This window comes from Capricornis sumatraensis, chromosome 20, assembly GCF_032405125.1.
Source record: "Capricornis sumatraensis isolate serow.1 chromosome 20, serow.2, whole genome shotgun sequence".
Taxonomy (NCBI): domain Eukaryota; kingdom Metazoa; phylum Chordata; class Mammalia; order Artiodactyla; family Bovidae; genus Capricornis; species Capricornis sumatraensis.
Genome location: NC_091088.1, coordinates 40,810,886 through 40,823,060, shown reverse-complemented (window position 1 = coordinate 40,823,060; position 12,175 = coordinate 40,810,886). Strand labels below are relative to the sequence as shown.

At 60.8% G+C, this 12,175-nt stretch overlaps 1 protein-coding gene across 1 annotated transcript; it reads right to left on the bottom strand.

Annotated features, from left to right (window-relative positions):
- Positions 1-47: 47 nt before the first annotated feature.
- CARMIL2 (capping protein regulator and myosin 1 linker 2) lies at positions 48-11,964 on the bottom strand. The gene is given in 39 exon segments (XM_068992434.1): positions 48-148; positions 228-305; positions 572-652; positions 797-1,018; positions 1,121-1,192; positions 1,346-1,382; positions 2,215-2,337; positions 2,423-2,783; positions 2,867-2,967; positions 3,798-4,033; positions 4,509-4,575; positions 4,671-4,820; positions 5,123-5,210; positions 5,291-5,451; positions 5,621-5,734; positions 5,817-5,945; positions 7,102-7,203; positions 7,282-7,444; positions 7,622-7,794; positions 7,899-7,956; positions 8,038-8,134; positions 8,227-8,308; positions 8,444-8,513; positions 8,676-8,780; positions 8,869-8,983; positions 8,986-9,133; positions 9,244-9,356; positions 9,440-9,526; positions 9,607-9,701; positions 9,802-9,890; positions 9,969-10,044; positions 10,190-10,263; positions 10,381-10,451; positions 10,649-10,740; positions 10,873-10,997; positions 11,097-11,159; positions 11,405-11,455; positions 11,553-11,647; positions 11,910-11,964. Coding segments are annotated over 39 exon segments (4,305 nt in total). The 5' UTR covers positions 11,950-11,964.
- Positions 11,965-12,175: the final 211 nt, after the last annotated feature.

Here is a 12,175-nt window from a genome sequence, read left to right as displayed (position 1 = left end):
CTTTGAGTTTTTTAATAAAATAATCTCATGCGGCAGAAAGGAAGAGGTCAGGGGTTGGGGCCACCGCCTCTTTGGTTTGTGGTTGGGGAGGGTGGGCTGGAGGGCTCTGTAGTCTGGGTGGGTAGAGGCTCGGCTTCAAGGCCAGATCCTGCACAGAAAGAGAGGAAGGGTTAGGACTGAACCAAGCAGTCCTGCCTCCCTCCCAGCTGGCCCTGGCCCCCCCTTACCTATGCTTGGAGATGGAGGCGCCTCAAGCTTTGGCCTGCGCTTGAGGACAGGGGAGCGCTGTAGCCGCAGGGGCCGTTCTGTGGGATACAGACAGACCTGGGGAGGGATGCTAAGGGCTGGCCGCCTGTCCTCACCGCCCCCCCTCCCAACACTTACTTGCCTTTGGAGCCTCCGCCTTCCCTTCACCCTCCCATCCCTGGCAGTGGTGGCTCCTAGCCTTCTGGCTCCAATTTTTCAACCCCTCAGGACACTGGTGGCCCTTTAAGGACCAGAGCCACGAAGGGAGCCCACTCTTCCCCATCTCCTTCTGTACTCCAGCCCACAGGGAGGCGTCCCCCCTCACCAGCAGGGGCCTGGAGCTGGTCCTCATGCACAGACACTGCTCGTCGCCCTGCCAAGCGGGGCTGCGGCCTCAGCCGGCCATCTGGGGGAGGCCAGGGGGTCAGGGTGTGGGCCTGACAGCCACCCTTGTTCCAGCCCTTGCCTCCCACCTTCAGGGTCTCAGTTCCCAGAGGGGACTCCTCAGTCCCTAGCCCAGTATCAAGTGGAAGCTGGGGTATTTGCTTACCTTCGTTCCTGGAGCCTAAGCAGGGATCCTCTGGGAGGCCCAGGCTGTCTGGTGAGGGGCTGGATCTTCGGGGGCTTGGGCTGGGACATGGGGACGGGGGACCTGGACCATCCTGTTGGCCCCAACCACGGCCCCTGAGCTCTGCATTCAACTGTTGCCCCAGTGTCTTCCAGGTGGCAGACTCAGGCCCTTGGCCCCCTGGCCCAGGTCTGCATGAAGGGTCTGTAGGGAGAGGGTGTCAGCCAAGACCTGGGTCAGGCAATGGTCTGATCCCCTGCAGCTTGTCTGTCCCACATGCTCCCCAGCACTGTGGCTGTCACTCACCAGCAGACACAGAGTGGGTGCGGGACTTGATCGAGATGGGAGGAGCCTCTGTGGAACTGTCCATAATGTCACCTGCAAAGGCAGGGTTGGGGGCTTAGGCACCAGACCTTGGTGAGGGGAAGAAGAAACGTGGCTTCTACTCCTCCTTCCCCCAGGAGAGAAAATCCCTTGTGGACTGTCTCTTCCTCTCCCAAAATGTATGCACCAGCCCAGGGTCCCACTTACCATCTGAGCCAGCCTTCTTGATTTCTCCATCTTTGCTCTGTGGGAAACAGGGAAGTCAAGCTTAGTCCTCTCCCACCCTCACGCTAGCCTTGTTTTCTTTATTTATTATTGTTGTTGTAACTGCCACTAACAGCCACCATGGGTTGGGCAAGAACATGGCAGACCCAGTCCTGGTCTTGGAGCTCAGTCTGTGGTGGCGGACAGTTAACACATAGAAGCACATGCGGGCATAAACACACAAAGTGACCTCTCAGCTCTGTGACTCACTTTCTGTAACTTAGTGTTTCTCAATTCAAGCTGAGTCTCACTTCACATGTGTTTTTTAAAATTTTCCTGCGAAGTTATTATAGAGATAGTCCACAGGGTGGTGATTCTTACTAGGAACTGTGATCAGAGAGTGGCATTAGCAGGGGGCATGGAAGAGTCAAGGAAGGCCCATAGGGAAACAGAGATGGAGGAAGAGGGAGGGACCTTGTATAGCCCTTGGATGGTGGTGAGAGGCTCGAAGTGGGGCAGAGAGGAGTTCCAGGCAACGGAGCCTATGTGAAAGTCCTGAGATGCAACTGGGGTTGACAGCAGTGAGATGAAGGCAGTGACCAGGGCTGAGGCCCCTTTGGGCCCTGAGGCAGGATGAGGAGTCAAGTCCCCTAGAAGATTTGCTGTTTCCCAGATTTCTGTTAGATCTGCATAGAATGGGACTGTCCCCACTGCAAGGAGATACTGATGGCCTGGTTCAGAGCGGAAACCAAGAAGGAAGAAAGGGTGAATCTGACAGATCTGTCAGGAGTCTCCTGGTCACATATATCACCCACGTAAAGCCAGCCACGTGCTACCCGCCTCATTCCCCACAGCACCCCTTTCCAACTCACCTGCTTCCTCTTGCCATCGGCACTCCCGCTGCCTCTGCTCACACCGATCCTCTGCAGCATCACTTGTACTCGCTGCTCAAAGGATGGGGCCAGCTCTGTGTCTCCCCGCTCCAGGGGCCGCCGCTGGGGACAGAGACACCGAGTGGTGAGGGAGCCCGCTGCCCCCACCGTTCCAGGGGAGCCCTCGCTCCTGGTCACCAGGCCTCACCTTGTCGGGCCTGGCTCCCACTGTCTCCTCCTCCTCAGCAGGGAGCAGTATCAGGGAGTAGGCCTTGCTTTCACGGGTGTATCGAGGCCGACTCCTGCGGGTTGGGTCTGGGCTGCCGGTGCCCCCCTCGGCCCCAGCAGGCTCCTCACCACGGCCAGGACGGGCCGGTGGCCGAAGCAAGTCCCCGAGTGTGGTTTTTCGAGAGCGGGGAGCTGCTCCAGGGCTGGTCTCAAGATCAGGTCGTGACCCACGTGTTGAACGAGGCTTCTTGAAGGCAAAAAGGGTGCCCAGCTTCTTGCGAAGTGTACGGGGGACGGGGGTGGTATCCCCCTCAGCTGCCGGGTCCTCCTCAGGGGCCCAGCTGTGGGAACAGCCAGCAGTGAGTGGGAAAGCCCATGGAGCAGCCCACCCTCTCCCCCACCCTTGCAACTGCCCCTTACTCACAGGCGATCCTGGTGGATCAGCCTTTTGGAGAAGAATTCCTCCACACCCTCATCCACGCGGGCACTGAGCCCATTCCCTTCCTGCGGCAGGGCTGGGGGCACCTGAGAGACACCACAGGGTTAAAGGGCTGAGTTCAATCGTGACTTCTTCCCACCTTCCTTGTCCAGCGGCAGGCTCTGGGCAACTCCAGGACCTGGGAGCTGCAGTGACCCTTTGGAGCTGCTGTTACGAGCTTCCCCCCGTCCAGCGGCCGGGCAGAGATGCTGGTTTCACGTACTCCCCCCAACCTGTACTTGGCCCTGGACATACACAGCTCACACCCATTCTCGTCCCACTGAGTATCCCAAACCACCTGGTCACCAGCAGACTAGAACCCAAGTGTCCCCTGGGTCGCACGTTCTCACTTGCCACCCTCTCTGCTCCAAACAGTCCCTGCAGTACCCTCCACCCCCACCCCACTCGGCCTGCTGCCGGCTCAGCGGCGCCTGCTGCTGCGTCAGACCCTCTGGGGGGCCTCAAGCGGGCTCCTCCCCACCTCCGGCCCTGTGCCCACGACCCGCGCCAGTACCCAGCCCACACATACACCCGTGCTGGACGTGCGGTAGACGCAGGACTGTCCCCATGGGAGGAGGGGGCAGCATCTTTCAGTAACCCTGGGGGAAGGAGGGTAAGACAGACAGCCCCTCTCACACATCTACCCGTGCAGCAGCCAACCCGAGGCAGAGTCCTACCCCAGGCGCTCCCCAAATGAAATCCACACACTCGTGACCCCGCATGAGCATGGCCTGAGGAAGGAGGTGGCCAGGAAGACGCCAGAACTCGGCTGCGTGACCCCACCACCCACCTCCCTGCCGGCCATCACCCGTAAGAGCGAACGGGCCGCTTGAGACCCCCAATTCCACGAGCTCTGGAGTGGGGGGAGGGCGCTCACCTGGGGGCCCCCCGGCGGCGGGCGGTGGTGGTGCTGGCGCCGCGGCCGTGGTCGGGTCCGGGTCGGATGGCGCAGGGGCTGCCCGGAGGGCGGCAGGTCCATGCGAGGCAACGGGCCGGCCGGGGGCCCTGGGGCGGCGGGGCTCGGAGAGCCACGAGCGGATGGCCCCGCCTGCGGCTCTGCATCTTCCCCCGGAGCCGCCAGCTCGGGCTCCGGCTCTAGCTCCTCAGCAGCACCTGAGCAGAGCGCACCAGAAGAGCACCGAGCGCCAAGCCCGGGGAGGTGGCGGCGGCGGCAGCAGCGGCGTTAGGGTGGCGGGGGACCCGCCCAGGGCGTGGGGAGGGGCTGGGCTACGCCGCCCGCCCCCCTGCCCGCCCCTCCCCCGCTGCCGCTGTCCGTGGTGCTGAGCGCGGCCCCGAGCGGCGCGCGGCCCCGCGACGCCGCCAGGCATGCGCATCCCGCGGGTTGGGAAGGGAAGGGGCGGTAGAGTAGGGAACAAACCGAGAGAAGACTGTGTCCCGGCCCTGGTCTCAGGTCCCACCCTGTGCTAACTGACCCCAACTTTATAGTTGCACGGGGTCTTGGCCTGGCCCACTCAACGGTCAGGGAGTTCCCAGGGCAGAGATGAATATATTGTGTCAAGGTGGCCAGGTCTATCTAATGGAACTTTAGTCCAACCTGAGTAACTCTTCCCCTGGGGCCCTGACTTACTGTGAGTGGAGGAGTCCAGGTGAAGACAGTGGAGGGATTCAGCCCATTTCTGTGGAGGACTTTCATCCTGGTGAGGAGGGCACAAACTCAGCCTGGGGTCCATACCCCAGAACAAGATGGGAAGATCAAGGGTTCTAGGCCCAGAGTTCTGCGACCACCTACCTTCTGCTCCTCTTCATCCTCCTTTTCTTTCTCCTCAGGGAAGAAAAGACCTTCCAATTCCCCAGGCCCAAGGGTGCTGGACTCATCTCCGTCTAGTGTCAGTATGACAGGGGGCATTGCCTCTGTTGCCTGTTGAGCCAGACTCTCCACCTGCAATACCAGGCACCCCAAAGATGGGGAGGCAGGGCCTCAGCCATAGTTCTATCAGTGCTAAGAGAAGCCCCAAATACTGGGCTACATGACCCCAAAAGACATTACAGAACCTCTGCAAGGCAGTGGCCATGTGTGTGTGTAAGCACACAATCCCTGCTCGACATTACAGAACCTCTGCAAGGCAGTGGCCATGTGTGTGTGTAAGCACATAATCCCTGCTCAAGACATTACAGACCCTCTGCAAGGCAGTGACCAGGTGTGTGTGTCTGTGTGTGTGTAAGCCCACAGTTCCTCCTCACCAGCCGATCCCGGGCTGCACTCAGACCTGCCACAGCCTGAGCCACAATGCTCTCTGCCAAGGTCCCTGTGACTGACAGGCGCATGTCCCTGATGGCAACAGAGAACAGGGGTTAGTGTGCTGTCTTTATCCAGTCTACCCTGGTCCTGCCCAGCCCAATCCAGCCTACCTGAGCCGAGTGAAGGCATCTTGCAGCAGATGCTCTGGGAGCAGCTCTGGGAGACCCCTTGAGCCCCCGAGGACCCCCTCTAGCTGCTCCCTCCACCTGGGACCCTGCAATGTCTGTGGGCAGAGACTCCTTGTTGTGTCCAGTGTGGCCTGAGTGAAGTCCTGGTCGAAGGTCAGAGCACAGTGAGCATGTGGTCCGGGCCTAGCCTCACTGGATTGGGGCTCCAAACCCCCAAAGAACACACAGACTCGGGATACCACAGTCACACCTCTGGATGGGGGTCAAGGCTGCATATGGTGGGGGGCAGCTGGGGCCAGGGCACTATCTCACCTGAATGTCCCGGCGGCACACCTCTCCCACCTGTCCCAGCAGGCCCTCCAGCTTCTGCCGCAGCTGCCATTGGTGGCTTGGGGAACTTCCAGCCTCATAAAGAATGGGGAGAATCTGGAGGCCAAGGAAGAAAAGGAGTTGCAAGATGACCCCTAACTAAGAGGGAGGCATCCTCGTAATTAGAGGGAGTGCTCACACTGAGAGAGAAGTTGGCATTTTGGATGGCATCCTCAGCCTGGTGCACAGCAGCTTCACCCTGGGGTCCAGCCCCACAGCCCAGCAACTCCACGTGCTCCTGCACCGACTGACACAGTTCATTCACTTCCTGGGGGGCAAGAGGACTCAACTGTAGCCTGGTCCCCTCCCTGTCCCCCAGATCCTGACTGCCCCCTTCCCAAGGTCTCCGCAGGGTGGGTGAGGTCCTGAAGCTGACATCATTGGGACAGTCACTTGTGAACCTTATCTGTTCAAGAAGGGAGAGCAGTGTCTCCTTTGGTTCATTGCAGGGACTTTATATATACTTCCTAAACGTCCAGAACAGGAAGGAAAAGAGTGGCTAGTCATGTCAGTGAGCTCAATCTGTTCATCATCGACCTAGAGGACAGATTGAGGGATGGAGAGAAATGCGAGTGAAGAGCTGTGGAGGAGAGACAAGGGGGAAGCAAAGGATAGTTGGGTGGGAGTAAGGAGCGGTGTTTGAGAATGGGTCAAGATGCAGAACCAAGGAGGCCTGTGGGGCCTGCAGTGCGGCCAAGAGAGACCTGGACTGAAGCTCTGTCCACAGCACTTGGTGGGTGTGGGCGCCAGTGAGACTGGGCTCCAGAGTAGAAGAGTTTTGTGGGAAATGACGAGATCACTTGTAGAATGTGAAGCTCTGAAGTTGTCAAAATGCCTGGGCTCTGGAGCTTGGGAGCAAAGTGGGATTTGGGAACAGGTGGATGGGGAACATTTCACCAAGTAGTGGAGGGAGATGAAGTCAGAAGAAGGGTCATTGGGTTGGGCCACAACAGAGAGGGAAGGCCCTGTGAATGGGAATTCACAGGTGGGGCTACCGTTGGGGATGGGGAGAACTGATTGAGGATTTAAAATACCTCCTGTCTTTAACTAGGGAACCTATTTAAATGATTTAAGGGAATTTCCTGTGGTCCAATGGTTAAGACTCCATGCTTTCACTGCAGGGGCCTAGGTTCATTCCTTAGAGAAATAAGATCTCGCAAATCAGCTGTGTGCAGTAGCCTCCCCATGCCGTTTTTTTAAATTGAAAAAGAAAAAATGCTTTCAAAAGGCAGCTAGCAGCGTTATCCGGGGGAGCTATTTCAAGAGCTATCAGTTCCACTGCAGATCAAGGAGAAGGACTTGTCTGGGACAGCAGGATTCAGGCACACTGGCTGCCCTCAGACTCACGGAGTCTCTCGGCAGCCACAACCCTCCCCATTCTCTACAGTCTGTTGGTGCTCAAGGCTGAGTAGGGGAACTCTGACCTGTTCGGAGGGGTCTGACCCCAGACCCAGGGGCTTCGGGCGGGAGGTGCAGTCAGCAGAGGTGTGGTCTGTGCGATTGTTCCTCAGAAGACAGGCTTGGATCTGGGCACAAGAGAGGCTGAGAAGTGGCAGGGCAGGACAAGGCGCAGGGCAAGGCAGGGGAAGAGGGGGGACCCCCACCTGATGCACGGCCCGTGCTGTCAGTTCAGGACGGCTGCGCTGAGCTTGGGCCACATCGTTCAGTGGCAGAGGCATGGCCTTCAGGCTGCGGTTCTGTTCCAGGGCCTTTGCCACGTCCAGAAGGCCCAGAGCAGATGTGTGGTTTCGGTCCCAGACCACAGACCTGGGCCAGGTGGGGCTTTAGTCGGGGACGGAGCTCTGCAAGGAGCTCCCAACCCCTCTGGCCTTTCCATTAGCACCCCTGAGCTCTACCTGCTCTGCTTCATTCAGCCCTACCCCAGTAAGCCCCTCCATACATGCCCTCTTCCCCTGTTGGTCCCATCCCTGTGACCCCGCCCACCTGAGCCTCGTGTTAACCCGAAGCGCCTTGGCCAGCATCTTGGCACCCGTGTCCCCCATGGCGTTGCCGCTGATATCCAGGGTTGTCAGGTTAGGATTGGTGCCCAGGGCCCGGAGCAGGACGCTGGCGCCCAGCTTCAGCCGTGACTCAGCCACAGACAGAGACTGCAGGGGCTAGGGTTAAGAGAAAGCCATTTGAAGTTGGAGTCAGGGGCCAGCAAGGAGGACGGGTCTCAGGGTCCATTGCCTGAGGATCCCGCATGGTCCCGTGAACTCACACAGTCGTCATCCTGCATGAGCTGAACAATCCGGTGCAGGACGTCGTCCAGGGTCTCCCTGTGGGAGGAGGCAGCAGTTGGGAGAAGACCCGGGTGGTGAGGTGCAGTTGGGAGGCCCAGGAGGCGGATGGGGTCTCACTTGCACCGGACGTTGAAGTTCCTTCCAAGCGCCACGTGTCGCAGGGACCGGCTCCTCCCAATGGCCAGCACCAGAGTCACCATGTCTGAGCCAAAGCCTGGGAGGGTGGCTCGGGTCACACACAAGGCGAGGCTGCGAGGGGTGGGAATTTGGTGGGTGGTGGGAGGATGGGTTTCTGGGCGGCCTCACCATTATCTGCCAGATCCAGGGAGCTCACTGCGCCAGCATCACACACCAAGTCTTGTATCACCTGAGCACCCGCCGAGCGCAGCTGAAGGTGGGAAGCGGAACATGCTCAGGCCAACAGGCCACAGGTGGGTAGGATCAGGAGCCCAATGGTCCAGCGCTCCCGCTCGCAGCCCCCAGCCCCAAGGGCAAGTCCCGCGGCTCCGGACGGGCTGCTCACCTCACACGCGCTGAGGTCCAGGTGTAGGTCATTCAGGTGCGTGTTGAGCGCCAGGCCTTCCAGAAGCGCCCTGGGAGAGGGTGTCACAGGGGGTAGCGGAAGCTGGGAGAAGGGTCCTCAGAGCAGAGCGCGAAGAGCAAGAAGGAAGGATGCCCCGGAGGTCAAGGGTGCGATAAGAGCGGGGTGACGAAGCCTGCGTGTTGGCCGACAGGCGAGGGCATGGGACACTGACCTGAGTGCGTCGGGTGGCAGTTTGCAGCCCGCCAGGCCCAGGTGCCGAAGCGTCCCGGCGCGGCTGAGGAAGAGTTGCAGGGCATCGGGCGCAGCCCTGGACTTCCTGGGGTGGGGGAGTGGGCGGAGTGGGCGTCCTGGCGCGGGGAGGCGGGGTCCGGCAGAGTCCCGCCCCTCCCGCCCCGCCCCCTTACGTGCGGGAGAAGACGTTCCTCGAGGCGTCTAGGTGAGCCAGGCTGGAGCAGCCGCCGCGGGACAGCGCCGCGAAGAGCTGCGAGAGGAGCGTGTGGGCTACACTGGCCGAAGGACTAGAGCGCCCCGCCTCCAGTCGCCGCTTGGGATAAAGGCCCGCCCAGTCCTACAGATCACCCCCCCACTCACAGTGTCCAGGGCGGTGTCGGTGCCTGCGAGATTCAGGAACGTCAGAACGTTAGGACGGCTCAGGAAACTATAGAGGCCCTGGCGGGAGGATGGAGATGGGGAGTCAGGAATCACTCCAGCAAGAGCTTCCCGACACCCCACTGCCTGCGGCGGCGTCCCCAATCACCTTCCTAAAGACAGCCACTCACCCCACGGTCCTCCGAAGCCCCCAGTGCCCCGGGGTTCCCGGAAAGGTCCAAGTGGGTCAGGGCAGAGTCAAAGGCTGAATTGGAAGCCAGTGCCCGGCCTAGAGCCCTCATTCCTGGTGATGGAGGAGGGGGGCTCACCATCAGGAGACCCCACCTCCAAGCTCCACCACCCAACACCATCCTCAGGCCTGCCTACCTCGCGGCGTCAACCCAGTCTGCGCTAGGCTGAGTCTCCTCAGGGCTCCAGGATGCTTCTCTAGGTGTCTGCTAAGGGCAGCCACACCTGCGGGATGGGGGTAGTAGCCGTGTGGGTCTCACCACCTCTAGCACCAGCCCCCAGGGCTTCCCTAGGCTCAGGTGTACCTCGGTCATCCAGCAGGTTCCCAGCCAGGCTGAGCTCCCGCAGTCCCGAGCTGGTGTGTCCCGCCAATGCCTGGGCCAGTCGCCGGACAAAGTCTCTGGGGGCCAGACCACACCCCAGGTGTGAAGCTTTGAGCCTGGATTCCCAGCTCTTCCCCAGGCCACTAGTCTCTCCAACCTAAGCCCTGTCCCCCCTACCCTCTCAGGCCACAGGTCTCCAGCACCAGCTCCTCCAGGTGGGATGACTGATTCATCATGTGCAGAATCTGTTCTGAGACCTCAAGGCTCTGAGAACCAGAGTGGGAGAGAGAGTTCAGCAGGCTGCCCACTGACCCACCCTCCCCATCCTCCCCTGTGCTTCTCACCAGCTTCATGTCCACGCAGGAGAGGCACCGGAACCAGAGATTGTAGGACAGGGCAGCCACACTCAAGGCCAGGTCCCTGGGCGGAAGAAGGGGCAGGAGCAGAGCTCAGGATCCCCCAGCCAGATCCTAAGTCCAGTATCCCCTCTCTCCATGGAGAAGCTAAGGCCAGGAATGTGGCTCATGCAGTCTTCCTCTCCTCACAGCCCTGGAGGGACACTCACCGACTTCCCAGATGGCTGAAGTCTCCTAGGCTGAAATGGCGGCAGCCCTGACGATGGTAGATGGTGTCCACATCCTGGGTGGGAAGAAAATACCTCCAACTTGCTTGGGACCACAAGAGGTAGGGGGGACTTCTCAAAGCACCAGGGGAATTAGATGTCTCCAGAGCCCCCAGAGAGGGCCCTGCTCTCACCCACTGAATCTCCTCTCGGAAAGGGAAGCCATTGTAGTCACACAGGGCCTCGTATGTCTCCGAGAAGCCCCCTGGGTTGGCGCCAAAGGCGTGATGGGGCAGGAAATGGGGCAAGAGAGAGACAAAAGGTCAGAGATGGAGAATGATCAGCCCCAGGCTGGGTAGTGGCTGAGTGCCTCTGTTCAGTTTGCTGAGCCCTTCAAATCCAGGGGTCATGCAGGAGGGGGATCAGCTGGAAGCCCTGAGTGGCCCCCACCTTGGCCCTTACCACAGGGGCTGCTGGGTGAGGTGGCTTCTGAGGAGCTGCTTTTCTCCAGTCGAGCCAGCATGGAGGGGGGTGTGGGCCTCCGGAAGAGCTTCCTGAAGAGGGGGATGAAGGAGAAGGGGGGCAAGGAAGTTCTAGGCCCTGGGAGTGAGGCCCCCCACAGCGACATCCAGGGCACCCCTCGCTGCCCCCCTTCCCTGCCAGCCCTGTCAGCTGATGGGCCTCACCCAAGGGTTGAGCGAGGGAAGACCTTCCTGATGGCAGCAGCAATGTGCTGGGCCAGCTGTTCCAGAGCAGCCACACCAGTAAACTCCAGGACCAGTTCAGGCAGGGACTCCAGCTCAAAGGTGATCTGGGGGTGGGATGAGGGATGGGCTCCATGTGGGGCCGGGGGTGGGGAACAGAGGACAAGACCAGACTGCAGGCCCTGGTGGGGTACTAGGGGTCTCACCTGAGGGGGTGTCTCCTGCAGCACCATGGCCTGGACCTCCAGGTAGCTGAATGTGCAGTCCACCTATGGAGTGCCTGGGTGAGCTCGGACCAAAGCGCGAGCCCCACCCTCTTGGGAGCCCAGTCCTTTGTGCAGCCTGGATCTCAGAGCCAGACCTGCCTAGACTCCAGTTGTGCCTGATGTCGGCAGCCTAGTGCTGTTGGGAGGGCAGAGTCCACAAGGACAAGATGGACAACGTTACAGATGCAGCCCTCATCAGGAAAGCTGCTGGAGGGCAGGGGGGCAGTGGCTGGGCCGTTGGGACTCACCCTCAGAGGGAGGCAGGTGTGGAGCAGGTAGGCTCTCCATCGGAGCAGCACCTGAGGGGAGAGAGTGTCTCACACCTTGGGCAGGGCAAGAGGCTCCTTCTGCTTGGGTCCCAGTGGCCCTCCCAGGCAGGCTCTGCCCCAGCCATACCAGGACATGACCTTGCTCCGCACCCTCCCGCTCTGGCAGCCAGGTTTTCAGCAGCAGTTCTGCCTCCTTGGGCCACAGGAACTTGGTGATCTCGCCTGTGGAAGGGCAGCCTGCTGGGAGACGGGTCCTGCCATGGAGGTCAATTCGTGCCCACAGTCTGTGGTCTGTATGGGGCTAGGGGGCCTGGGCTCATCTACGGGGCCAGTGAGGAAGGAGTGGAGTGGATCTGGGCCGCCAAGCCCTCCTGAGGACCAGAGGGAACCACTTGCCGGGTGCCCCCGTACTCTGGGTGGGCCATTCGTTCCGGGGCCGCACGGCTTCCTCCCAGCCAAGTAGGAGAGAAGGACCGGTGCTTACCTCGAAGCTCGCAGGATATGCCGTCGGGGGTCTGGGCCATGCGGCCGGCCCGGCGGCCGGAGCTGGCCCAAGGAGCTCAGGCGAGAAACGGTAGCGGCGGCGGACGAGCACAGGAAGCCTGGGGCCCCGGCAGCATAGCAGCCACCTGCTCCTCCTGCAGCGGAAGGTACGCACCGCTTCCTGCCCCCGGCCCGGCTCCTCCCCACCCGGCCCCCGCGGGCCAGATGTCAGGCGGGTACGAAGGAGGTGGGCAGATGCCAGCTGCC